General features: G+C 41.2%; 1 protein-coding gene across 12 annotated transcripts in view; it reads right to left on the bottom strand.

Annotated features, from left to right (window-relative positions):
- The window catches only part of BRD4 (bromodomain containing 4), a 212,417-nt gene that overhangs the window by 46,383 nt on the left and 138,788 nt on the right, over positions 1-27,246 (bottom strand). For 10 of the 12 annotated variants that reach the window (XM_030545377.1, XM_030545381.1, XM_030545380.1 and 7 more), the window contains 4 exons: positions 10,155-10,364; positions 9,166-9,365; positions 7,489-7,790; positions 5,859-5,969 (listed from right to left, as the gene is read on the bottom strand). In XM_030545377.1, the coding sequence (XP_030401237.1) occupies positions 5,859-5,969; positions 7,489-7,790; positions 9,166-9,365; positions 10,155-10,364 (823 nt within the window). The remainder of the gene's footprint in view (positions 1-5,858; positions 5,970-7,488; positions 7,791-9,165; positions 9,366-10,154; positions 10,365-27,246) is intronic. The other 2 variants (XM_030545383.1, XM_030545385.1) reach the window with 1 other exon arrangement.

Genomic DNA, 27,246 nt, shown 5'->3' with positions numbered 1-27,246 from the left:
CAACCTCCAGCAGCAGCGCTGAAGTAAGGGCATCAGTACCACAATCTCCCCTACAATAACCTTGCAACCCCTCCACCCCTTTTTGGGTCCGGATCTCTATAATTACATCATCATGAAATTTCATATTTAAATAACTGAAATAATGAAATTTTTTTTTTAAATCCTATGATTGCGAAATTGACCAAAATGGACCATGAATTTGGTAGTGTCCTACTGATGCTATTACGAGTGTCCTTGGTGATTAATACAAAGTTAATTCTAGATTCTACTCAGAGAAAATTAATCTTATTTTTTCTTCCCCCATTTGGTGTTTCCCAGGGAGGAGCTACAACAGAGGTAGTGAGCACTTTGAAACATTAACTGCACAGTAAGTTAAGACTACAGAGAATCCAAGAGCCAAATCAGAATCCTATTTCAGAATCCAAGAGCCAAATCACCTCTAGGAGTTTAGCAAAGTAAGTTTATTCATACAGAGCCATATGAGGTATTGAAGCTACAACTGTATGAGGGGAATGGTGGCCTACTGAATTAGTAGGCAGGTCAGCTACTGTGTACAAGCTCTGCCAATCTGACACCTGGCATTCTGTTCACAAATCACTATGTGGGGATATGAATGCCTCCCCAGATGCACCCTATTCAAACTACAACCTGAATATAGGACACTAGGGTAGAATATCCTAGTTCATCTAAATTTCCTAGGTGCCAGATGATCGGGAACTTTGATACTACTAGGCATTAAGCCCACTAAATCCAAATTGGTAGAGGCTCCCCATCCACATGAGAAAAAGATGAGAGGAAATTTCTGCACAAAGACCCACCTCAAATCTAGATGCCCCCATTCTCTTAAGTTTCTTAGTCACCACAGTATTGACATTGTTAAGGAGTTTGATTGTTGAGAAGGGCATGACTAAAAAGTTACCTGATGCCTGATAAAGACAAAATAGAAGCCAATTATATTCAAATGGGTGAAGTACTGTTGAGGAGGGGAGTATTTTTCCCCCTCAGATTCATAAGGAAACAGGAAACTTTATTAACGAACAGATTACAATTTAGCAGGGTCTGAAGTTTGAAAGGTCAGCCATTTAATCCATGCATAAAAATACATATTACAAACACAGGAAAAGTATCTTTCTTTTGCACAACTCACAGCTGAATTGGAGTGGACTCAAAATGTTCAACCCAAAAGTTTACCTCTGAGTTGAGCTACAGCATAGGAAGTTTCAGAACAAAAGCAAAATTTGTGAGAAAGCTGACCACAAGTCAAGCTGAAACCTTAACTTTAGTGTTTGTTACCATGGAAATAATTTTAGTAGAATGGTTTCTATATATCAACAGTCTTTGAGGCTTTTCAGGAGACATCTCAGGCTTGCTAGCTAAGGCATGAACACAAAACAATATTCAAGGTCTTCAGATGAGGCATAACATTACTTCATTCATTAAAGCTATGAAACATGGAGACCGAGTTCACCACAAGTATTGCCTCCCACATTCCCCTCCTCCCCCCCAGTATGAAAAAAACTCAGCTCTTTGCTTCACTAAAGAGGTAAGAGGATACTCAAGCCAGAAAGACCCAGCACTGCACCTCTAAAGATAATTTCTGACTTGTTAACATATATTTGTGCGTTATGTGAGCTCTAGACACACTCTGCCATAAAGATGCACCACTGTGTAATACAGCCTGATCATTCATGACTGAATGATTACAACCGAAAGAACAGATATTGCTTACAAAACTTTGTATTCTGTAGAAAAAAGATTGCTTACATGCAACCGCACCTAAGGCTGAAGATACAAAAACCATAATTGAAAGAGGCAATGGAATCTATTAGAAATTTCACAGTACTAGCATAGAAAGTCAGGAGGTAAGAAAGTTACCAGCTAACATGAGGGTCGTGTTTAGTCTATATCACAAGCAGGTGTTTCCAGGATGAATTTCAATTTCATTACAATTCATAAAGATACTATCAAAACACAACTAAAATTAAACTGCACTAATCCTTTAATCCTGTACCTCTGTTTTCATAGATTATAAAACTAAGGGACCATTCTGTTCACCTGGCCCAATCTCCTGCAAAACATCCCCCAGTAATTTGTTTTGACTACTAATATCATCTATCTTCAAAGTATTAAATCTTCCAGGGCTGATTTTCAAAGTATAGCACTCATGATTATTAACAAGAATGCTTTATAAATTCTGTTTTAAATTCTAGATTAAGGTTTAGCAACAACAGATGGATTAAAGTGAGTGGAGCAAAATCAACCCAGAATGTAAATAGCTTTTCAGAAATCTGGACTACAGAGATGAGTCAGGCAGCTGTAAAAGAGCACTGTACTAGTGCATTAAAACTTGTCTTTAGTGACTACGGAGACTGAACAGCAGGAGACTGGAGCAGAAGTGTAATTTCAGTATAACTAGTTATATAATGTGTACCTATTTTTTCTTATATATTATAGAATTAACTGGTGTGTACTTTTACATGTATCAAAGTGCTTTATGATAAACCAAACCAAGATAAAATAAGTTACAATTATAGTATTAAGATTTTTAGATTATTTAAAACTCCATATATATATTGCACAAATACCATGTACACCCACCAAACAGCAGCTCAATGGGTAAGAAAAGGAAAAACAGAAACCAAGTTATGATAAAAGAGGAGCATAAGAAGCCAGATCTTATTATAAATTGAAGTGCAAAGATTATCAGTAAGATTTTAAATCTAATTTTCCACTTCGCCAGTGCAGGTGTTTCCACGATTCTCCTATCAGGATATATATTTTGCAGCTTCTCCAGAATCATATTGTTCTTTTAAATATTACAGAGAGAGAAGCTCAAAGGACGGCCAAATGACAGGGCTGTTAAGTAAAGGGTATCGTGAACTAACAATACATTAGTTACATAAGGTGTCAAATATACAATTCTAAAATGTTTAAACAATTACATTTCAATTCAACAGTATTCTATATATTAATTATTAAGTTACTATCCTGCAGTACAGGGTCAATAAGGGCCCCTATATTTAATCAGAAAAGCAGGAGAAAGATTTAGCAAAACAAACATCACTGTAAATATTCTAGACCAGAAAAATTTAGTTTCTCTTTTTGGAAACAAAGTATTATCAAAACAAGTATATTCATTTGTACATATTCAAAGGCTACTAAAAAAAATCTGATGACTATAGCTTTATTATGTGGCAGAAAGCTTGATAAAGAAAACTGTGTGAAGGGTTGCTGGTTTTTTAAAACAGTGTTTAAACTGTGAGAATTATAAACATACTATATGATTCATTTTGGAACAGAAAGTGAAAGATAAGAGCCAACAGGCGAACACAAAACCAAAAATTGCATCCCAAGGAACATTTTCAATTTCAACATAAAATTGAAGGAAAAGAAGGCTCACGTAGCACACACATCACACTATACCTAGAGGCAGAGTGCTGTCCAATGGCTCTAATTATAGCACTAAATCACTTAATGTCAACATTTTCAAAAACATCTGATTTCCAGCAGCCAACATGGGACATCCTGGCCATGATTTTCAGAGACGCTGGGCACCTACTGGGGCGCCAATTCAAGTGAAAGAGCTGGGGGGGAGGGTGGGGTAGAGAGAGGGGAGAGAAGCACCTCAGCACCTGTGATAATCAAGTACAAAATGGACACCCAAAAAGAGAGGCAACCAAAATTAAGAGGCCAGTTTTGAAAACACTGGCCCTGCCATCCCAAGACTGTTAAGATGGAATCAGACTAGGAGATATGGATATGTTTTGGGAAGAGTAATTTTACAGTCAGTTCTTATAGTTTTATGGAACAGAGAACATAGAGGATAAAGCTCAGTCACGTTTAGAACTCCCCCAAGGAAGTGCTGTTATGGTACACAGTGAAGTACACTGGAGGCACTAATGTGACTGCCATGTTGCAAATTGAGCAAACTGTCATCTTACAGATTTCCATACCGTACACTCCATAAAACTTATAAAGAGCTAAGGTTTTAATTAGCTCTGCCTAGTGATAGCTTACTTAAAATACAAAAACTATAAAGCAATTCGTTCTAAGGCAGAATAACAGAAGAGGTCTGCTCCCCAAGCCAATCACAATACAAGAGGTCAATTACATGACAGTGAGCAAGTGATGCTCAATTTCACTCATATCCACCCAATCAAACGAATCAGGTTCCACTGCCTCATTCTCAGGAAGATTATTAGAAACATTTAACTTAGAAAGAGTTTTGTTTGGATCATGCACACTTGCCATGGAAAAAGACAGACGAGAACATGTTTTTTCATTCCAATGTCTCAGACCTGAATGAGCAAAGAGTCATGCAAGAAAGACCAGAGAACTTGATTTCTAAACAAGTTTTTCACAGAAGCTTTGACAAGCCTAAGTCTGCATTAGTCAAATAAAGCCACTGAAATACAACAACTGTACAATAACAGTCTATAGCTTGAGTGTAAATGTAGCAGCTCTGCCTCAAGACTTATCTAGTAGAAGGAGAACATTTTCTTCTAACATTCCCCTCCGCTAACACACACTATGAGGACAGCACTCACTATCACTGAAAGTTTTATTTTGACCAGTATTAAACAATTTCCTCTAAAGAACTATCATCAAAGGTCACAAGTTCCTTTCAAAAAACTGAATTTAACTTAAAACTATGCTTGACAATATAATGAAACTTAAATGTGTTATATTTAGCTACAGTTTAGTGCAGATTTTTTCCCCCCAAAGAAAATACAGGCTTAAAATTGGAGTGTCTGTAGGAAGTGTCATCAGTAAGCATCCAAAGCAAATACTAATCTCTGCTGACTGGAGGGGACAGGAAAAGCAGAGATGAGTATTTAACATACATGTGAGGCTTGTTTTGAAGTTATAGAGCAGTATGCATTCAGCACCTGTGCTCTTAGGCCCCTCCAAACCCAAAGGCAGGCCTGAAAATTTTTTACTTCAGTCACAAAATTTCTTACATTACAAGTGCATTTTTATTTATTTTTACTCCTGTTTGCACTTCAGAGTCAATCCAGCTATAGAAGTGGAAGCAGAACTCTTTTCTACCTCATATATCTTCATCAGACATAGTTAACAAAGTTAAAGTTGCAGAAACTTTCTTACTGGTGATTTATGTGCCAGAAAGAACTCAGCTTCACTTTCAGAATCCATACAGAGCTGGTAGTTCGAGAAAGAATAACTCAAATTCTTAGCTATGCAGCTTTGCTCATTTCGACACACATGAATGCCACAATGCCACTTTAGTTTCTTAAAGTGTGGTTCTTCCTCTATTTCAGAAGCGCAAAAACATCCTCAGCTTAACATGCCTAAATCACAAATTCTGAGAGCGTATCAGCTGAAAATAGAAAAGCTATACAAAGTCATTATCGCTCACTAAATTTACACTACTTTTCCTGAAGAGAATTGTTTCATGCCATTGTTTTTATTTTTTATACATAAACCCACATTTCCTCAGCTGTTGTCCAGAAAAATGCCCTGGTGCAGAAGTGTTCCTGGTGAGAACACTTACACTCCACAAGAGCAAACTGAAAAGAGAAGGGATCTTTTTAAAAATATGTAATTACAACACTGGCCAGATAGAAAGTATCTGGGCATATGTTACAGGTTGGCTCTCCCACAGCAAGGAAGAAAAGCAATAAAATCTTGTAATCTTGGGAAGTGCAAGATGCCATACCCCCATCTCCAAGTTTCGTATGTCGGGTCCAATACAGCAACTGCAACATGCAGGATCTACACTGTGTGTACTGTTTTAATTACAAAGACAAAAAAATTAAAGACCAAGCCAGTACTGAAAACATATTTATTTATACAGAAGACAGGTATAGGACTGAGTCTTTAAATAAGCTGCATCTAACCTGTTTCTGAATCTTCACTGTCGGAGGAGCTGGATTCACTGGTGCTCTCAGACTCTGAGGAGGAGAACCCCTTCATTTTAGAGGAACCAGCAATTACATCCACTTTCTCTGCTGCAACAAAATAATAGTACAATATTGTCAAAGGATGACAAAAATAACCCAGAATCCAGTCTTGTGCTGTGTGGTCCTCCTGTAATCAACAACGCCCGTAACAGGAATTCTGTTGCATGGAGGGCTGCTTGTATGCTGATGCTCTATAGTTGGGGTCATAAGTAGCTTAACTAAGTAAAGTACTATTGCAATTGGGCACAACAAACTCACTGCCCTGTTCCCATGTTCCTTCCTAGTCCTGAACTTTGCAAACTAGGGCAGAAATGAAGAGTTTGCCCTATTGTTCCCAATTCCCTACTGAGGTAACAAATACAGCTTTTGCCTAAATAACCCATAAACATGCATGTATCAGATTCTTGCAGAAGGAAAGTGTACTAGAAATGTTCACACACATTATTTACTGACTTATACTGGTCCATAATTAATACATAGTATTTTTTTTAAAAGAATGCTATTGATCCAATGAATTATAATGGGTCCAACACTGAATATACTCAATCCTGCTCATGACCCAATCCTTCTGCAATCTGTGTTAGAGAAGACTTATCATGCATATGCAGCATTTGACATTTACACTTCAGGCTCTGGGCTATTTTTCTTTCCAAAACACCAAATAAGCTTTCAAGGGATGCTTAGGCCAGCAGCACATAGGGCAATTTCACATCTTCTTATGACTTGCTGAATTCCAAATGTAAAGGTTTTATTTGGATATATCAGTATAAAGAAAAGCATGGGAATGGGCAATTGGAGAGTTCTGCAAACTCCCCTCTACGTGCGCAGTCACTTGATTCTGTAAGAGGCTTTACTTCAACTTTAAAATGCCTTTCAGAGCATTAACCATATATTAAAAACTAAAACAATGTCCAAAAACAGCTCCAAAAACTGGTGGAAAGAATCCAGGATGGCAGCCCCAGTGTAGAGAGTCTCATGCCTGGGACAATCCAAATCCAGGCCTATACATGTGCCAATTGTTTCACATGACGCCGCCCCAGTTTGGCATGAGAGCATTCTTTCAGTGAGAGGAGGTGCTTTGGGGCTTTTTTGGCACACTGAAGGTGAGTCTGCATCCCAAAGCAAATACTGTTGTACAGTAAAAGAAAACTAAAAGGTTTTACAAGAAAACATTGAAACAACATTTAATATTCCATTTAGCTGGCAGTATGATGTGTCCCTTGTATCAAGTGTTTGGAGTGAAGAAAATATTTACATTAGAGATCAAAGTACAGGGATATTAAGATAAAATTAGTCCTAAATCACAAGCCATTGAGTTAAAGTCCAGTGGTAAGATTTAACACACATGCTATTGTGCCATTAATCAAATCTATCTTTTAATAGAAAAGTAGTAGTTTTGAAATGAGTTCTTCTCTTCCCTGGCATGAGGCTATAAATACCTATATACACAGTATGTGCATCATCTCTCTGTACGTGTGTGTGTGTGTGTCTGTCTCTCTCTCTCTCTCACAAGATTTGCACTATATCGCTGGAATGTGAAGTAAACTGCTTTGAGGATGAAAGGTACCTTGGGGTTTCCTCTTCTTCCGTAAACATGATGTTACATATCTCTCCAACTCCCGCAACGTGGATGGCTTTAATGTCTCAAAGTCAATTTCAATCTCATCAGGATTGGAGTTTTTAAGCGAAGGTTCTCTTGACTGGATGATATGGACAACTCGGCCCAGTTTCTCTCCAGGGAGCTTATTAATATCCAGGCTCAGCTGCCTCTTCTCCTCATAGGACATTGGCTTACACTTGTCCTCCTCCTCAGACTCGTAGACAGGAGGGGGCTTGCTGTTCTTCACCATCACAGGCTCCTTCTTACTACTTAGGAATAATTATAAAACATTATTATAGAAACACCAAAATTGTGAGGAGTTTAAAAAGCAGCAGCTTGACATTAATGTCTTAAATGTAACACTGATTTACATTACACTCTAATTAAAAATGATCAAAGTTGTTTATTTTCAATAGGCTATTAAGAGTACATGGGTGGGTAGGAGGGCAGAGAGAACAGAACGTGACAGACAGGCGCTTCCTGGTGACATTCATTTTCAGCATTAAATATATGGACCCTTCTTACGATTTCTGACTTGCTGATCTATATACTGTGTGTGGGAGAGGAAGGGAAGCAAGAAGCAGCAGGCATAAAAAACCAGTTCTCAGAATAAGTAATGATCTGTTAGAGACTTCATATACTAGGGTTGCGGTTTTATTCTGAGAATACAGAAATTAGACTATCACTGATTTTGAGAAACTAGGTTTGTAGTTATAAAAAGGATGTGTATCTAACTGAAGAGGTCACACTTCAGCCAGATTCATAGCACCTCATCATTAACACAGAATGTACAGCCTATGTAGCAAAAGGATTACCAATGAAATTAGAGAAGTAAGAGATCTATTAGGCCACAGTCAATTCAGTTCCCTGGGGAGAATTTACAATTGAGCTCTACAGTACATTGTCTAGTATTTTATTCAGCCTCAATGTAAATGGGGGGTGAGGGTAGGGGATGAGAAATGGGCTCATATCCCTTACTTTTGACAATTTTGCAGCCTAATCAAGCTCACTGCAAGCAGTTTGTACTTATATGCAAACTACATTTTAACCTTTCTTCATTTCATCCCATTACCCGAAGTTATGATGCTTTGTTGTACTGTAAATAGTTCCTCCCCTTGGCTGGGGGTTATGCCCTTGAAATACTTGAAGATATTACTTCCGCTGAGTTGTCACTTACTCCACTGTAAATATCTAGCTCATAACCTTTTCCTTTATAAGCCAATCCCTCCAGCACCCATGAGGCGAAGATAGATTAAATCTAAAAAACTCCAGGATCTGGGATTTAATGTGTCAGTGACTATACAGAGGAACAAAAATTAGTTCATCATATCTCATACTGGATACTAATTGCAGCCCCACAAGCCAGACAAGGAAGCAAAGGGGTGCATGAGTGAAAACAAGTACTGTCAGGCTGAGGCACAACGGATTGGGGGCTGCACCAACACATGTTGCTGAAACTGAAACTATCAATGCCAAGGCCCTTACAGAAGCTAGAAACCCCAGAGTGAGCCATTACTACACCACAGGCACTAAGGGTTACTATTTGAAGTAATCTTGAATGCAAGAAGGTTGTCTCTAACTCTCTATTGTTCTTCAGTGCAGTAAAATACAAAAACTGCAAGATATGACAGACACAAAGCTGACCTTGAGTTACTGCTGTTGCTATTATTTTTTTTGGCCTTCTTGAGTGGTGGTTCCTTGGTTTTACTTTTCTTATTCTCCTCTACTTCTTCCTTCTTTTTGTGCTTCTCTTTTTTCTTTTCTTTCTTGTCTTTCTCCTTTTTCTTTGGTTTGCTCTGCTGTGGCTGGGACAGGGCAGCGAGCTGTTCATGCACTGCTTTAAGCTAAGAGGCAGACACACAAAGATCAAGATACTTTCGCTCTGCATCACCTCCACTCCCATATTCATTCCTTTCTCCTCCTTTCTGGCCTCGCTACTCTCACTTGCTTGCACTTCTTTGAATATTAAGTGGGTCAGTTCTAGATGCTTTTTACTGTACACTGATTTTTTTTTCATTATACTTAAAGCACCCTGACCCGCTTGACAAGGGGGAGGAAGTCTTTATAAAAAGTTACTACTCTCCTCACCTTTTGGCCAAGAACAGACTGCCCACTTCCTCAGCCGCAGTTGGACACTAAATGCTATTAACAATGAATGATTTAATGCAAAAGGAGGGCCTGTGAGGTTACAATGCTTCAGATGGAGCACTGCCTGTATTCGGGGCTGCACCTCCCTATCAGAGGTGGTGGCTACAGGCCCCATTTTAAAAGTCCACATGCCACATTTTAGTTTTAAATTGAGCCAGCCCAAAACTGTATTCTGTCCATTCAAATGACGCTACCTAACTCAAGGCAATGGTATAGTGTGCTGCTGTGATTTTTTTGATTGTATGTGTACTAAATAGAACATAATCAAATGTTTTGAAATACACCACAATATTTATTAATACTTTGCCCATTAAGCCCTTTCAACAACAGATGTCAGAACACTTACAATTGAGCTTCACAGCCCCATGGAAGCCCCATGCAAGCTAAAGCAAATTTCCCAAGGTCACCCAAGTCAGTAGAAGAGTTGAGAATGTCTGATTCCTAGTTCCCCCTGCTCTAGCCCTGAGACCCACAGAACACATTACCTGTTCCTGAAGTTCTGCTAGTCGCTGAGCTCGTTCTTCCTCAGAATCATCTGATGAGCTATCGCTATCGGAGGAGCTATCACTGCTGCTATCGCTGGACGAAGCGGGGGCCACCTTGGTTGGGGGTGGCACCACTACTGGAGAGGAGGCTGGAATCATGGGTTCTTCAGGTTCATCTGGCATTTTAGCAAAGCGCATCTCAAAAACATCCTGGGGGAGAAAAACACATTAAAAATAATGCTAGGTTTGCATGTACTATACAAATACACGTTTACAAGCAGCTCAGCATGTAATAATGATTATTATTTAAGAAACATAAGCACCTGACAAACACAGACAAGCCTTCCTCCTTTAAGAACGAAGAGAGGACAGACTAAGATTCAATATATGTTCTCTATAGGCTTGGCAGAATTCAACTTCTGATATCAATGTTTATTTTTAAGCATTTTTTTGTCCATTTAATTTTTCACAGTTGCAAAAAATTACAAGTTTTAAACTTTTTCCCCCCTACTTATCTATTTAAATGTCCACAGTTGCAGGGATGCATGGGGTGGTCAGACAATTATTTAATGACAGCAGATGTAGAGATTCAAAAAGTTAAAGCTTTATTACCATTAAAATACAAATTGCAATAAAACATATACAAACATATAAAGTAAATATCCTTAAATCAAACTAAGTTCTCAAGCAGCATTTTTCTTACTTTGCTTATCTGTAACTTTCTATTATCGCTAGAAATATTGAGTTTGTGTGTGTAGAGTGAAATTGAGGTTTACTGAAAGTGCTGAATTGATGATACTGTCTACACAATAAATACTAAGGTGCAGGATGATCAAACCTACTAAAATAGCAGAACAGCTCTATGGATTAGCAAAAAGAAACACTGATTGTTCAATTCAGGACAGAAGCTTCCTTACTTATTAGAAGACAAAGTTCAGAGGGCGCAAACAATTCCTCAAAATTACTTCTAAGAATAGAATTCAATGTTTTAGCTTCCTTGATTAAAAATAACTGAGGCAGCTTAAATCTTACTACGCTACTACACTACCTGTCTGTTCACTCCTTAACTGATATTTTAAACAAAATTCAAGTCAAAAGGTAAACCTGAGATTTGGAGGATATGGTAGATTGAAATCCTAAAGAAAAATTACAACTATGCTTGCAGAGTCAAGACCTTAATACAAAACCCAGTACAGAGATGTACTGAAATGTTGAAAAAAATCCCCTTACAGAATGGCTAATACTAAATCTGAACCACCAGATGATACGGTTCAATGTGGACACAGGTGCTGAACGGCTGCATTTTATCTCCACTGTGGTTTGGCATTGCAAAAGACTGGATAATGAAGTGCATGAGCAACACAAACACCAGAACGGCATGGGCAGACGGAAAATGCCTAGAAGACCTAGACTTTGCTGATACTGCACTACTGAGTGACACCCATAAAAACTTACAAAGACAGACAACTGGGCAAAAATAACAGGCCAAGCAAGGCTCAAAATTAGTTATGCTAAATCAAGCATCCTTGATTTAAGAGTCTAATGTAAAAGCCTAAAAGTATTTTTCAACATCTGTCCACTTTGTTTATTTGAATATTTAACTGTAAAGTTTGTTTTTCCTGTAAGATTCCAAAAGACGACATAACCAATGACATAGGATTTTAGCAACACTTGAAACATCTCACCATATCCTTAAGAGGTTGAAAAAACTGAACTTTAGAGACATTAGTTTCTTCTCTCACAAACCTTACGCTGTTTCCCTTTGTGAACTCTCTCACTCTAGCAGAGAGGCCAAGATGACCATATCTCAGATTCCTAAGAGGAACAGTTTTGTTTATATGTATTTTTAAGAGCCATAGCCTTTTTACTTTTAAAATCAGATAAACAAGTTTTTTACTTATTAAAACCTTTGTGATTCACATTTGAATCCCTTTCATAGAAAGAGTGAAGAATTTTACAAATAAAATGTAACTTGTGAATAATTTAGATCTGAAGAAAAGGGATTTTGCTCATATAACTGCAGCTCTTCTCTTCAACTGTATTTATACAGAAGAAGAGTAAATGTGGGTAAAACAAAAATACAGCGGTTAGAAAGGAAGTTTTGAAATGATAAATATGAACAGCCCTAAATAACTGCAGCAAAAAAAAAAAGGGGGGGGGGGAAGGGGAGAAGGACAGAAGGACACAAGTTCTCATCTTTCTCCATGACACACTTCTGCTGTCAGGATTTTCAGTGCCATCCCTCTATCAAGGTTTGAATGCATTTAGAAGAATAAGGCAAAAATTCACCTTCTGCCTGGAAGTTCAACATTTAACCTATAGAGGTTGTTTTGTGTAGGTAAGAGTTTATCTCTGAACTCTACTGTGTATACAACTTAGATTAGAAACTCTTTAGCACAGGGCACATGTCTGCTCATCATGATGTTACGCATACTTTTGGTATGAAAATAAATATTTACACATGTATTTATGTAACTCATTTTAATCACTCACCAAATAAAATATGCTGCAGTATAAAAAATTACTATTTAAATATGAAACTATTTTAACACAGTTAAATAAAATAAATCAATAACCTCATTTCACAAAACAGCTATTAAGCATTATCAAAAATATTTACACAAGAGACAAATGTTTATTGTTCAAAGGAATCATTAAACAAAGACTTTTTAAATAAGGAAATTAGGAACACGAAATCAACATGCTTTTCCTTCTCTTTTGTCCTCCCTTAGAGTACAGGCAAAGGAACAGAGATACGATATTTGTACTGACTTATACTAGTCTACTCTGGCTCTTGTACCATAGCTGTCACTACGACTTGAATGAAATCCTTTCCTGACACCTCCCTGCATTTTAATTCAGTTGCACCTGTCTCTGAATTCTCATAAGTCTTGGCCTCAGGAACTTGTATGATTTTTTCACTATATGCTTTTTGTAAATAAATCAAAGTAATTATAGCACCATTTGCCTTCCCACAGACTTTGTATACCACTAGATTTTTTGCCAAAATATTCTCTGTTGCTACCTCCAGCTCAGCTTCTCAACTTGGTAGCAATGGTAAGTGCACTACTGCACACATAACTCCAGGTGTGCATTTACATTTTAACTACCATCATCATCTAACTTTCCTTACCGAAGGTCTAAGAAGATGCAGAGGGGTAGACTCTTGAGGGCAGCGACTGCCATTTATTATATGTGGATATTAATCACATTAGGGACCCAATCTGTTGACCTTTAAGCATTACGTAATACAAATTTTGATTAATCATACCATAGCTGGCCACCTAACGCCCTGTCTACCCTAACAAGCAGCACCGTTAGTAGCAAGTTTTTGGCAAAAAAAGGTCTCCTGCAGACAAGGCTCTAAAGACCCTGAAGTGCTTCACAAGCTTTACTAATCATACAACCTTCCCTCCACAAACAAACCTCTGCATCTGAGGTATTTAACAATGAAAAGCAACACTTTCACAGCAGGTTAATAAAGAAGCTGAAAACTATACTTGCCAACTGAATCAAGTAATTAAAAATAAAACAGGCAGAAAAAATATCCAAAAAAAGCAGCTTGAAGTTGACACAGATACCATCTAGCGGTAAAAATACATTGTTTACCTATAACAAAAATTCACTAATTTATATTCAAATACAAGCAAACATCTTTATGAACAGCACAAAACAGTGATCCGAAATGGGCAAAAGGTTAACTAGTCATATCAAAATAGGACACTATTGAGCAAAGAGCCACAGAAAGAACCAATTTCTAGCACATTCTCAGTGGTTACAGACTGAATTTCCATTTTTAGTATGATGTAGGCGTCTCCTAACGTGCAATTTAAAACCTTATCTATGATCAATCATAGTATTCTCAGTTACCAGAGGTCTGCTCAGACCTAATTTTTAGGTCCCACCCAAGTAGGGTCAAGTCATTTTTTGACCTGACTTCAACCCTGACCCTTCTACTCCATTCTCCTGAACCTGAGTTGTGACTGTTGCTACCTTCTGCCTGTGGGGTTGGCACAGAGGTAGCTGCATGCTCTGGTCCTGCCACCCATGCTCTGCTGTGTGTACCCTGCAAAATGAGTATGCCAAGGCATCGCAATACCTCTCACACTGCAGCGTACACACAGAGCAGCAGATGGTGGCAGACAACAGGAGTAAGGCACACAGCTGCTGTCACAAATAACCACCACAGGCTGACCTCACAGGCAAACGGAGAGCCAAACTCAGCTGTCCCAGACTTGACACTGTAGTCTGGTTCAGATTGGACTGCAGGACTTAGTACAAAAAACTGTTACTAACCTGTTCCGTAACTACTGTTTGAGATGTGTTGCACATGTCAATTTTGCTTTTGGAATCTATATGCCCAGTGCATGGCCATCAAACTTCTTCCTTCAGCAGTACCTGTTTGGTGCTCAAACTTCCTCTGCTACTGTGTGTCACTGCATGCACGTATAAAGAGCAGAGCTTCCTCCAGCCCCCTCAGTTCCTTCTTGCCATAACTCCAAATGAAGATGGGTACAAGTGTGTATCATGGAACGGACACGTGCAACAGATCTCTAAGAAGAGCAGTTATGGAACAGGTTAGTAACTCTTTTTCTTCTTCTTCTTCGAGTAATTGCACGTGTTCATTCCACTCTTGGTGACTCTCAAGCAATAAGACAGGAAGCGGGATTGGAATCTATTTCAATAAAGATTGGAGAACAACTTGTTCCCCTCTAGCATTGTCTTTGGAGTCTTAAGCACAGCATGTGGATCATGGAGATGTGGACCAAGGACCAGGCTGCCACTACAAATGTCTGCAACTGGGACTTGTGTCAGAAAGGTCGCTGGGGCTGACTGTGACCTCGTCAAATGAGCTGACACATAAGCCAAAGTCATTGCGCATGCATATGCAGGGTGCAATCCAGGAAAAAATTCTCTGGGTAGAGGAAACCTCTTACCTTCTTTGTCAATGCTACGAACAGCTGGGAGGATCTATGAAAGTGACTGGTTTGTCCAGGTAAAATGGCAAGGCTCTTATGTCAGATAATGTAGGAAATTGGTAATAAGTGTCTAGTAAGACAAAGAGGATGGAGCTTGGTTGTTCTCAGTGGTGGCAGATGACAGAACAAGGAGTAACGGTCTCAAGTTGCAGTGGGGGAGATTTAGGTTGGATATTAGGAAAATCTTTTTCACTGGGAGGGTGGTGAAGCACTAGAATGGGTTACCTACAGAAGTAATGGAATCTCCTTCCTTAGAGGTTTTTAAGGTCAGGCTTGACAAAGAGCTGGCTGGGATGATTTAGTTGGGAATTAGCCCTGCTTTGAGCAGGGAGTTGGACTAGATGACCTCCTGAGGTCCCTTCCAACCCTGATATTCTATGATTCTATGTCCAACATATGCAAATGATCTTCTACCCAATACCATATATGAGCAGGGAGGAATACTGGCAAATAAACTGGCTGGTTGATGTGGAAAGTGGAAACCACCTTTGGATGAGGATGCAGGTAAACTTTGTCCTTAAAGAAGATCTGTGGAAGTCCCAACATTAATGCCAGCAACTGCCCTGCTCATTTGGCCATGGCTAATAATACTAAAGACTAGACTATGTATATATACACATATTATGTTCACAAAGGCTGAGAGAAAGAACTGCTCTGATAGAGAACAGAGTTCCAATGATTGTCATGGGCGATAAAAAGGAACTGAGGGGGCTACCTTTTATTTCTGCATGTACTGGTGAATGGGGTGGAGGCTCAAGCTGCTAAGCGAGTACTATACAGAGGAAAAGTTTCTGACAGCCATGCACAGCAACACCTAGAGTGGAACGCACATGTGTAGTTACTCAAGGAACTATTGTTTGTTTGCATACTATATAGACTCTGCATACTATATAGATTTTCGTGAAGTCTGTTTTTTCTATTATACACAGATTAGTAGCCAGTGTTGCAAGATTTTACACATTCAGTCTTAACTTTAGCATTTCCTGGCTTCCGAGTGCTTAACTTCACAACATTGGTATTTTCTTAATGTAATTTTTTTTGCATGGAGTTTCCTAGCTAAAATTATTTGTATTGAATCACCAAACAAGCCAAAAAACCAAAAACAAAAAAACCACCCAGTTACCTACCTTTTTGTAACTGTTGTTCTTTCAGATGTGTTGCTCATGTACATTCCATTCTAGGTGTGTGTGCGCCCACATTCACAGCTGGGAGATTTTTGCCTTAGTGGTATCTGTAGGATCGGCCACGCTCATGGTACATTAGGTGCTGCCAACCCTATGCCCTCTCAGTTCCTTCTTACTGCCCATGACAGTTGGTTGGAGTGCCTTGTCTTGCATCACAAGAGTGTTAGTGGTCCTTACAGTCCATTGTTTAAGATACGTGTTAGAGTAGCTGTTTAGGAGTTAGAGTCCCGGCTTGGCGGGGCATGCCCATTCCCCAGGTTTTAAGCCATGTTCATTGTGCAGCCGGCCGATGCCCATTAGTGACCCCCTCGAGAGCTGTTTAAAAGGTTTGGGGGAGTCCCACAGAAAGGATAAGTGCAGGATCTGCAAAAAGTTTCACCCTCAAACTCAGAAGGAGCAGGATATTTGCTTAAGGGCCCTCCTCATAGAGCCTGTGCTTCGTCCTACCTCTCGATCGGACTCCACACCTGGTACCTCGATTTGACAGTCCAACTCCCATTCTTAGTCCTGGGAGAAGTGCCTGCTGAGCTAACTGGCTGTGACATTCTGGGCTCCAGGAAGGCAAAACAGCTGAGATCAGACTCTGATCGGCTATATACTAGTTCCATAGCTTTCTAGCCTCGGCACCAGAAAGCAGAATCTTTCTCCTCTGGTTGTTGATATCAAACATGCAAGCCACATTGTCATGATTGTGATTGTTTTGCTATTGATAAGGGCAGGAACTCAAAGTAGGCAATCCTTGAGTTCCAACAAATTAATATAGAGACCAGTTGACTGAGGTGACAACCTGCCCTGAGTTATGAGTGAGGGATGGGAGTATCTCTCAACAAACAGCGATGCATCCATTGTCACACTTATTATTGGAGCAGGTTGGATCAACGGGACACCCACACAGACTTTGCATTAATCTTGCCATCAATCCAGTGAGTTCTTCACCTGGAGGGGAACCTTAACCTGTCTGTCCAACAGGTCCCCCTGAATCAGTCCTAAAAGCAGCAGAGGCCTGGTCACAAAGGTGCAAACTGTCATACGTCCCAGGAGCTGCAAACAGTTCCTTACTGTAGTACAGGGACTTCCTTGACTTGTCCCAACCAGATGTGACAAAGTTACGAATCTGCATGTGGGAAAGAAGTCCGTGGCTATCATATATTCCTATGAATTATATTCTCTGTTACAGGGGCAAATGTGGGAATTTTTTATTTTTTTATTTTTAACTGGAGACCCAATTCCTGGAGGAGAGGGCGGGCTCTGGGTGGAAGTTAGTACCGGTTTGTAAGATCAGCCCTTGACTAACCAGTTGTCAAGATACTGGATGACTAAAATTGCTTCTCACCAAAGATGAGCAGCTACTACTGCTAAAGCCTTTAAGAATGCCTTTGGGGTCAAAGAAAGTTTGAACGGAAGTACTCGGCACTAAAAACAATCCTGGCCCATGGTGAAGTGCAGGTATCCCTGTGTGTGCAGGATGTATCTCTAGATGGAAATAGGCGATCTGTAGATCGAGGGCCGAAAACCAATCTCCTGCCTTTAGAGAAGAGATTAGGGCTGCCAAAGCCACCATCTGGACCTTTTTTGAGACGTGGTACAAAAGTATACCTTGAGTAAAACCCCTTTCCCTGTGAAGTCTACTGCTCCTTGTTGCAAGGCTGGTACATCCAGTCACCCTTTGGGGGCAGGGGAAAGCTGCTTTACAGCCCTGTGGCTGAGCCTGTAGGGCTGTCCTTGGTCTTGAGGCAGCATAGCCTAGCAGCCAGAGTCAATAGCCCAGCCCTTGCTTCCAGGGCAGCGTGGCCTAGCGGCCAGAGTAAATAGCCCAGCCCTTGCTGCCAGGGCAGCGTGGCCTAGCAGCCAGAGTCAATAGTATGGATGAGCTGGGCTGCCATCCCGGGGTGAGTGGTGGTCAGGTTTGGGGGACCTGGGCCCTCCATCTCCACCGGGTCCCAACCCAGGGCCCTGTTGGTGGTGGGGTAGCCCACCACCAGCTCACCAGGGATCCTACCAAAACATGTCGAGCTAGTCTCCAGTTCTACAACTGATTCTTCGCCAAGTTTCCGAGTCACTTCCTATCCAATTCTCTGCAGTGTGCCATCTCTGGGTCCCCACAGTCTCCCCATTCTCTGCGGTATCCTGAGCCTGGGGATTTGTCTGGCTGGCCTCTGCATCCTGGAGTGCAAGCAGTCCTCAGACAGGAGCCAGCAGTGCACTTCCTACCTCGCCAGCAGTCAGCCCACACTGAGCACCTCTGCTTCCTTTCATACTCTGTCTCCAGCTGGAGCATGCCCAGCAGAGCTGAGGGAGCATGACCTCCTCAGCCCAAAGAAAAGGATTAACCACTGCTGCACCAGGGCAGGGCTGGTACAACTAAAGAAAGAAGAGAGTGTACTTCTTGGATCAGTATAGTCTTGTTAGAGGGGTCCCTGAAGAGGACGGGGAAGGGAGTGGAAGGGAAGAAGGGAAAAAATGGATGGTGGAACCCAATGTTATAACCTCCATGACACATGCGTCTGCTGGAAGTGGGAAAGGCAAGTCTCCAAAAGTGTGGAGGTGGGCAAAAGGTCGCAGCTTGCAAACTAGAGGTGAGGGAGGAGTTGAGCTCTTGACCATCTGGTCAAAACAGCTATTCCAAAGATGACTGGGTACCTGCTGAAGGCAGGTGGGAAGCTTTTCTTCTCTGGTATCTCAATCTCTTTCTAGCAGGTTCTGCGAAATCTAGAGAACTGTGTTGAGTGTGATCTTTGGGTAGTTTGAGACCCATTAAATCTTCTCTTTTTGGTAGGAGTACATATACCCAGAAACCTCACCATAGCCCTGGAGTTCTTCAGCGTGTGCAGGGACTCGTCTGAATTCCTGAGAAAAGCTTCTGATCATCAAACAGGAGGTCCTCAACTGCATTTTGTACCTCTCTCGGGAACCCCAACAGATGGAGCCATGACACCCTGTGCATGACAACTGTTGGGGAGATGGATCTAGTAGCAGTGTCTCAGCATCCAAGAACACTGGGAGAGATGTTCTGGCTAATAAGAGCCCCTCCTTAACAATAGCCTGAAAATGCTCTCTATGCTCTTGTGGAAGATGTTCAATAAAGGTTGCAAACTTGCTGTAATTCTTGTGACATCATACTTTGCCATGTCTGCCTGATAATTTGTGATCCAAAATTGAAGGGTCGTGGATGAGTAAACCTTTTCCCAAAAAAGATCTATCCTTTTCTGGTCTTTGTCATAAGAGGGAGACCTGGAATAATGCTTTTTACCTGGCTCGTTTACAGCACCCAACACATGGGAATTAGTTGGAGGACGACAAAACAAAAACCCTGAGTCTTGGGGTAACAATATTTTTTATCTGTTCATTTACAAGTTGCCGGTATAGTGCCATAAATTTTCCACACAGCCTTTGCTGGATCCATGAGCTCATCTTCATTGGGTAATGCAACCTGGGTAGGTGTCACTGGCTACAAAGTGTGCAGGAGCTTGTATTATGTGTCTTTAACCTCCTCAAGAGGTATCTCGGGGATGTCCACCATCCTCTTCACAATATCCTGTAATCAGCAAAAAAGGTCAACCATCGATAGTGATGCAAACATGACTACTTCATCCAGAGACAAAGATTAAACAGAGGTTTGAGGGGTAGCCTTGCTGTCTACCCTAGCCTCCTGTCCCTCAAAGATCTTCTGGTGTTGGGGGTTTGGAAGAGGAGAATGTTTGAGCCTAGTTTCCTGGTGCAGTGGAGCCACAGAGCAATTTTCTAGCTGTCGATACGCTGCCCAAAGACCCTAATGGTCCATACAGGAGAAGAGGTGGGACTGATCCCACTGTCTCTGATATGGATGAGAATCCTTGTGGGTTCCTGTAAGTATGGGTTCCACAATCTCAGTTCGGGCCTCTAGGTGCTAAGGTAATGCAAACAAACAAAAACAACATGGAAGACTTCCTTGCATGCAATGAGACAGTTATGATCACCAGCCTATCAACACTTCTTGTCCTTGTGAACCTGCTCCAAGTAGAACAGCAGTCAAACTGACAGTGCTCAAAATGTTCTCCAGCCAAAAAGCCTATAGACAAGTGAGGTACAACCAATTTTTTCTTCACTTAAAACAAAGGATTGAGCTCTGCTCAAAAAAACACAAAACAAAAAAAAAACAGAATCCAAATTAATAAGTTTCCAGAAGTTGGTGAATCATCATAGGAAACCCTTGTAACCCACCATTCGGCAATAAATAAACCCCTATAAAAATGCAAACAAAGCAGGAAGCTATTTTAAAATCTTGCCCGGAAGGATGTCATTGATATATTTTGGTGCATATCAGAAGGTAGAACATTCTGAAGTTGCAGGCACTGAGTGGAAAAAGACCAGCCTCTCACACAACAGGACAGTCAGCAGGCTTAAAACTGCTCATTTCTGGTGCTACACTAGAAGACTGGGCACAAACTGATCTTCAGATTGTCCCAAGACCTTGCCATGCAATTGTTGGATCCATCTATGCAGTACTGTACAGTGAAGACTGGGTAGAGAACTGACAGAGATGATTTAACATGGATCCCTAACATCACTTCAAAGCCTGAAAGGAGGAGTTTCATGCATCTAACTTTTCACATCTTCATAATTTAGTCTCATTCTCCTAAGCAAAGTTAGAGGACACAATTAATGCGAAAATGCCCAGAATGCTGAGACTGGGAGGCCAGGATTTCAAATAAATTACTATAGGAGGGAGGAGAACGGGGATCTCCATGTAGTAATAGCCTGCAGCCTGGTACAGCAGTCATATACCGAAGCTCTGATGTTTACAACTGTGAGCTGTAATTTAAATTCCTTTGTGCTAGCCAACTGCTTCTTGCCAGATATACCTGCATCACTGATGCTTGCAGGCTCTCTGTGGTGACTCCCTCAGTTCCTCCTTAAAACGTATCTTTCTCCTTTTAACAATTTTAACCATGTTTTTAAAGGCTGTAACGTGCTGTTTAAAATGCTAAAAGATCACTCCATAGTATGGAAATTCAGAGTGTGCTTTGAGCACTGCTATAGCTAGACAGTTATGATGCACTGACAAGAAACCTGAGAGGTCAAACAGTGTGATGGTGCAGTCAAAAGAGCTAATGTTCCTTTGAGCGACAGTGTGGGATTCTTTATCCAAAGCCACACAGGACTAGAAGGACATAAATATACTTTGAGTAAATGCAGCACACAGCAGCAAAAGTGATAGTAATTTAGATACATGAGGAATATGAAACAAACATTAAAAAACGGTGTTTAGGAAAAATTCCCTGCATATAAGCCAACAATTTCTGCAGCATTTAACTTTTCATTTTAAAAAACAGCAAGTTTTCATTCTTTAATGGCTGGGAAGAAACCTTCCCAATGTGCAGACCTGCCCTCTTGAATCTGCACACAGGTCTAGCGTGTGGGTGAAATCCTGGTCCCACTGAAATCAATAAGAATCTTGCCTCTGGCTTCAATAGGGCCAGGATTTCACTCTGCACTTCTTGCTGCTTAAGGCTTTCAAAAACAGAGCTGCGCAAAATTAAGACTGGTCACAGAGTCAATGCAGCTATTCAGAAATTGACTAGAATTTCAGTAGCAAAGAAACCAGTCTCACTCTGCTGTTGCTTGGGAAAAGCTGTGAAAACCAGCAGTGAAAGCTATATATAGAAGAGGGTGCAAAAATGGAGGTTAAAGTAACAAAGGGAAGAGGCTGAGTTTCAAAATGTATCTGAAATGTATTTGGTAGGCAGGATCCAGCAAAACACTGCTATTTATGCATGACACTGTACCATGAGGACCACATCTGCCATGTCACCACTGGCTGCCTTAACTAAGGAGTGTAATTCATTGGGTTATCATCAAGTCAGTCAAAAACATGAAGCTTAAATAATGTATTCAAGGAGAACTCCTTTACCAACAGAACTAGTCTGTGAACAGTGAAACAAAACGCTGTTATTTAGGACATCATTAGCAGAAACAGTGGTTTCACTAGGTAGCTTTGGTTACAGCACAACACACATGGCCTACCCTGCACAAGGCAGCTACTACCAAATGCCACTGTCTCTTAACCTGAAGAAGAGCTCTGTGCAAGCTTGAAAGCTTTTCTCCCTTACCAAGAGAAGGTTGGTCCAATAAAAGATATTACTTCTCTCATACTGTCTCTAATATCCTGGGACCAGCACGACTACAACAACTTTGCATACATGGATCAGACGCTGCTTTTTGGGACTGTGAAAGCTCAGCAGGCTAATGATATCTTTGAACAGTCCTACAATTGCAGAAAAGAAGCCACAAAGGCACCCATGGTGCCTTTGGAGTCGAAACATAAAAGAGCAACCAGCATTGAAAAAGTGGAACAGTGAAACCCAGTGTCTGAGAATATATAGAAGTACACATCACAAGGAAGAAAGGAGAGCAGCAGAATACGAACCCTAGACTTCAGAAAAGCAGACTGACTCCCTCAGGGAACTGATGGGCAGGATCCTCTGGGAGAACAACATAAGGGGGAAAGAAATCCAGGAAAGCTGGATGTATTTTAAAAAATCCTTATTGAGGTTGCAGGAAAAAAACATCCCGATGTGTAGAAAAAATAGTAAATACAGCAGGAGACCAGCTTTGTCTAACAGTGAAATCTTTGCTGATCTTAAACACAAAGAAGAACTTTACAAGAAGAAGAAGATTAGACAAATGACCAGGGAGGAGTATAAAAATATTGCTCAGGCATGCAGGACTGACATCAGAAAGCCAAATCACACTTGGAGTTGCAGCTAGCAAGAGATGTTAAGAGTAACAAGAAGGGTTTCTTCATGTATGTTAGCAACAAGAAGAAAGTCAAGGGAAGTGTGGGCCCCTTACTGAATGGGGGAGGTAACCTAGTGACAGAGGATGTGGAAACAGCTAATGTACTGAATGCTTTTTTTGCCTTGGTCTTCACAAACAAGATCAGCTCCCAGACTGCTGCACTGGGCAGCACAGTATGGGGAGAAAGAAGTGGTTCGGGGCTATTTAGAAAAACTGGACGAACACAAGTCCATGGGACCAGATGCGCTGCATCCGAGGGTGCTAAAGGAGTTGGCGGATATGATTGCAGAGCCATTGGCCATTATCTTTGAAAGCTCATAGCGATCGGGGAGGTGCCAGATGACTGGAAAAAGGCTAATGTAGTTCCCATCTTTTAAAAAGGGAAGGAGAAGGATCCGGGGAACTACAGGCCAGTCAGCCTCACCTCAGTCCCTGGAAAAATCATGGAGCAGGTCCTCAAGGAATCAATTCTGAAGCACTTAGAGGAAAGGAAAGTGATCAGGAACAGTCAGCAGGGATTCACCAAGAGCAAGTCATGCCTGACTAACCTAATTGCCTTCTATGAGGAGATAACCGGGTCTGTGGATGAGGGAAAAGCAGTGGACGCGTTATTCCTTGACTTTTGCAAAGCTTTTGATACTGTCTCCAACAGTATTCTTGCCGGTAAGTTAAAGAAGTATGGGCTGGATGAATGGACTATAAGGTCAACAGAAAGCTGGCTAGATCATCGGGCTCAACGGGTAGTGATCAATGGCTCCATGTTTAGTTGGCAGCGGGTTTCAAGCAGAGTGCCCCAAGGGTCGGTCCTGGGGCCGGTTTTGTTCAATATGTTCATTAATGATCTGGAGGATGGCGTGGACTGCACTCTCAGCAAGTTTGCAGATGACACTAAACTGGGAGGAGTGGTAGATACACTGGAGGGTAGGGATAGGATACAGAGGGACTTAGACAAATTAGAGGATTGGGCCAAAAGAAACCTGATGAGGTTCAACAAGGACAAGTGCAGAATCCTGCACTTAGGATGGAAGAATCCCATTCGCTGTTACAGACTGGGGACCAAATGGCTAGGAAGTAGTTCTGCATAAAAGGACCTAGGGGTTACAGTGGACGAGAAGCTGGATATCAGTCAACAGTGTGCCCTTGTTGCCAAGAAGGCTAACAGCATTTTGGTCTGTGTAAGTAGGAGCATTGCCAGCAGATTGAGGGACATGATCATTCCCCTCTATTCGACACTGGTGAGGCCTTATCTGGAATACTTTGTTCAGTTTTGGGCCCCACTACAAGAAGGAGATGGAAAAATTTGAAAGAGTCCAGCAGAGGGCAACAAAAATGGGCTGGAACACAGGACTTATGAGGAGAGGCTGACAGAATGGGGATTGTTTAGTCTGCAGAAGAGAAGAATGAGGGGGGATTTGATAGCTGCTTTCAACTACCTGAAAGGGAGTTCCACAGAGGATGGATCTAGACTGTTCCCAGTGGTACCAGACAACAGAACAAGGAGTAATGGTCTCAAGTTGCAGTGGGAGAGGTTTAGCTTGGATATTAGGAAAAACTTTTTCACTCAGAGTGATGAAGCACTGGAATGGGCTACCTAGGGAAGTGGTGGAATCTCCTTCGTTAGAGGTTTTTAAGGTCAGGCTTGACAAAGCCCTGGCTGGGATGATTTAGTTGGGAATTGGTCCTGTTTTGCACAGGGGGTTGGACTAGATGACCTTCTGAAGTCCCTTCCAACCCTGATATTCTATGATTCTATGATCCCTAGGACAATAGTAAATGTATAATTTCCCTGTCCTCAAAGTGCATAGCCTAAAATAGATCTGTTGGAATTTAAGCCCAATATCTGGGGTTGGAAAGCAGAAAGAACTGATTAAACTGCTCTAAAATGGAAAAAAGATGTGAAACTTCCAGCTAAATAGCTAAATCTTCATATGACCACCCGATAGCTCCTATTTCCTTTAATATTATCTACCAAAAGAGATTAGTCTTTCAAAGCATATCTTGGAGAGAAGTACTTTGGCTCACTTCAGGAAGAACTCCTCAGTTTTCCCTTGGGTAGCTTGCCTACATATTTTCAAAGATAGTTTGCAATCAAACCCTTACAAAATGCTTCGAGACCTGATGAAGGGGCAAAGTGCTTTCAGGTTTCTTCTCCTCTTGGAAGGAAGGTGAAAACTTTACATGTTTCCGGTTCACATTTACATCAATAAGGGTATGTCTACACTACCCACCAGATTGGTAGTAATCGATCTATCGGGGATCGATGTATCGCATCTCGTCTAGACACAATAAATCGATCCCCAAACGCGCTCCCCATCGACTCCAGAACTCCACCAGGGCAAGAGACGGAAGCGGAGTCCACGGCGGAGTGACGGCTGTCGATCCCGCGCTGCGAGGACGCAAAGTAAGTCAATCTAAGTCTATCTATCTAAGATACGCTGACTTCAGCTACGCTATTCTCACAGCTGAAGTTGTGTATCTTAGATCGACACCCCCGCCCCTCCCAGTGTAGATGAGGCCTAAGTGCCTGTCAATTCTTCTATATAAGATCATCTCCAAAGGAAGGGGATGCAGGAGCAAGACGATGAGTTAAGTTGCACCCAAACATAATTCCCTTTTAAAAACCATCCTGACAAGCTGTCAGTCTGGATGGATCTGGCCTTCACTGAAAAGGTTAGATTAAGCAGAACATCCAAGTATACCAATATAGTATGGGGCAATACAATGGAGTAGCTTTCATGATAGTTATAGGAGGCCTTCAATATTCTGTTCCGTTCTAAGGCCAGCAATATCCACAAACTACATGCCAAAATGCCCAATGCAGAGTGTGCACGTGTGTTTTCAGCATACAAAATGAGATAGCACAGCACCATGGGAACCTTGGGCACTTATTCTGGATCTTCTTCCTGTTACTGTTGGGCAGAGCTCAAGCTATTATGCAAGAGTGTGAAGTTATTGAAAGATAACTGACTGTTCCTGCACAGGCTATTGGAACTAGGAGTGTCATTCCAGCTGCTCTGAACACGAATGTAAACAGACTTTTTCATGGAATACTGAAGTTTCCATATTGAGCAAAACACTTCCTTTCTGTAAGCTACACTGCTATTTTAAAAAGCCCTACAGGCTGCAGGAGTGGAGAGCTGCACATTTTAATGAAAGGCTCTGATGCAAAGGATTACTGAATTCTGATAAAGGATTACTGTGACGGCAACACAGAGTACTAAGTATGAGAAAGTTATTTATAAAGCTATTTGCTTCTGAGGCTGTATAAGATTGGAAGCAAAACAAGTTTTCACTTCAGTTAAAGGGTGGTAAACAAAGTACACAGTTACAGAGACCAAGGAGAGATTACTCAAATTGTGTGGTAACTACAGTTCTTCAAGGTATTTCCCCGCCACCACCACCCTTATGGGTGCTCAACTTCAGATGCCTTCCATGAGGTTTGGATCAGAGAGTTTCAGCAGCAGTGCCCATTTGTCCCACACAAGTGCTCCTGATGGCCTCATGCCCTATACTGAGATATAGAGCTACCTATACCAAACTACCCCCAGTTCCTTTTCCACTGTGATTTCTGCGCAACAAAATTTTGAACCAGAGGGAAAGGAGGGTGGGCAGTGGGGCACCCACAGAGAGACATCTCGAAGAAGCAGCAAAGAATCCGGCAGCACCTTACAGACTAACAAACATTTTGGAGCATGAGCTTTCATGGGTGAACACCCACTTCATCAGATGCATGTAGTGGAAATTTCCAGGGGCAGGTATATATATGCAAGCAAGCTAGGGATAATGAGGTTAGTTCAATCAGGGAGGATGAGGCCCTCTTCTAGCAGCTGAGTTGTGAAAACCAAGGGAGGAGAAACTGGTTCTGTAATTGGCAAGCCATTCACAGTCTTTGTTTAATCCTGAACTGATGGTGTCAAATTTGCAGATGAACTGAAGCTCAGCAGTTTCTCTTTGAAGTCTGGTCCTGAAGTTTTTTTGCTGCAGGATGGCCACCTTAAGGTCTGCTATAGTGTGGCCAGGGAGGCTGAAGTGTTCTCCTACAGGTTTTTGTATTTCGCCATTCCTAATATCTGATTTGTGTCCATTTATCCTTTTCCACAGAGACTGTCCAGTTTGGCTGAAGTACATAGCAGAGGGGCATTGCTGGCATAT

The sequence above is a fragment of the Gopherus evgoodei genome, unplaced genomic scaffold, assembly GCF_007399415.2.
Source record: "Gopherus evgoodei ecotype Sinaloan lineage unplaced genomic scaffold, rGopEvg1_v1.p scaffold_37_arrow_ctg1, whole genome shotgun sequence".
NCBI lineage: Eukaryota > Metazoa > Chordata > Testudines > Testudinidae > Gopherus > Gopherus evgoodei.
The sequence above is the reverse complement of the archived record's forward strand: the minus strand, read 5'-3'. Positions and strand labels throughout refer to the sequence as shown.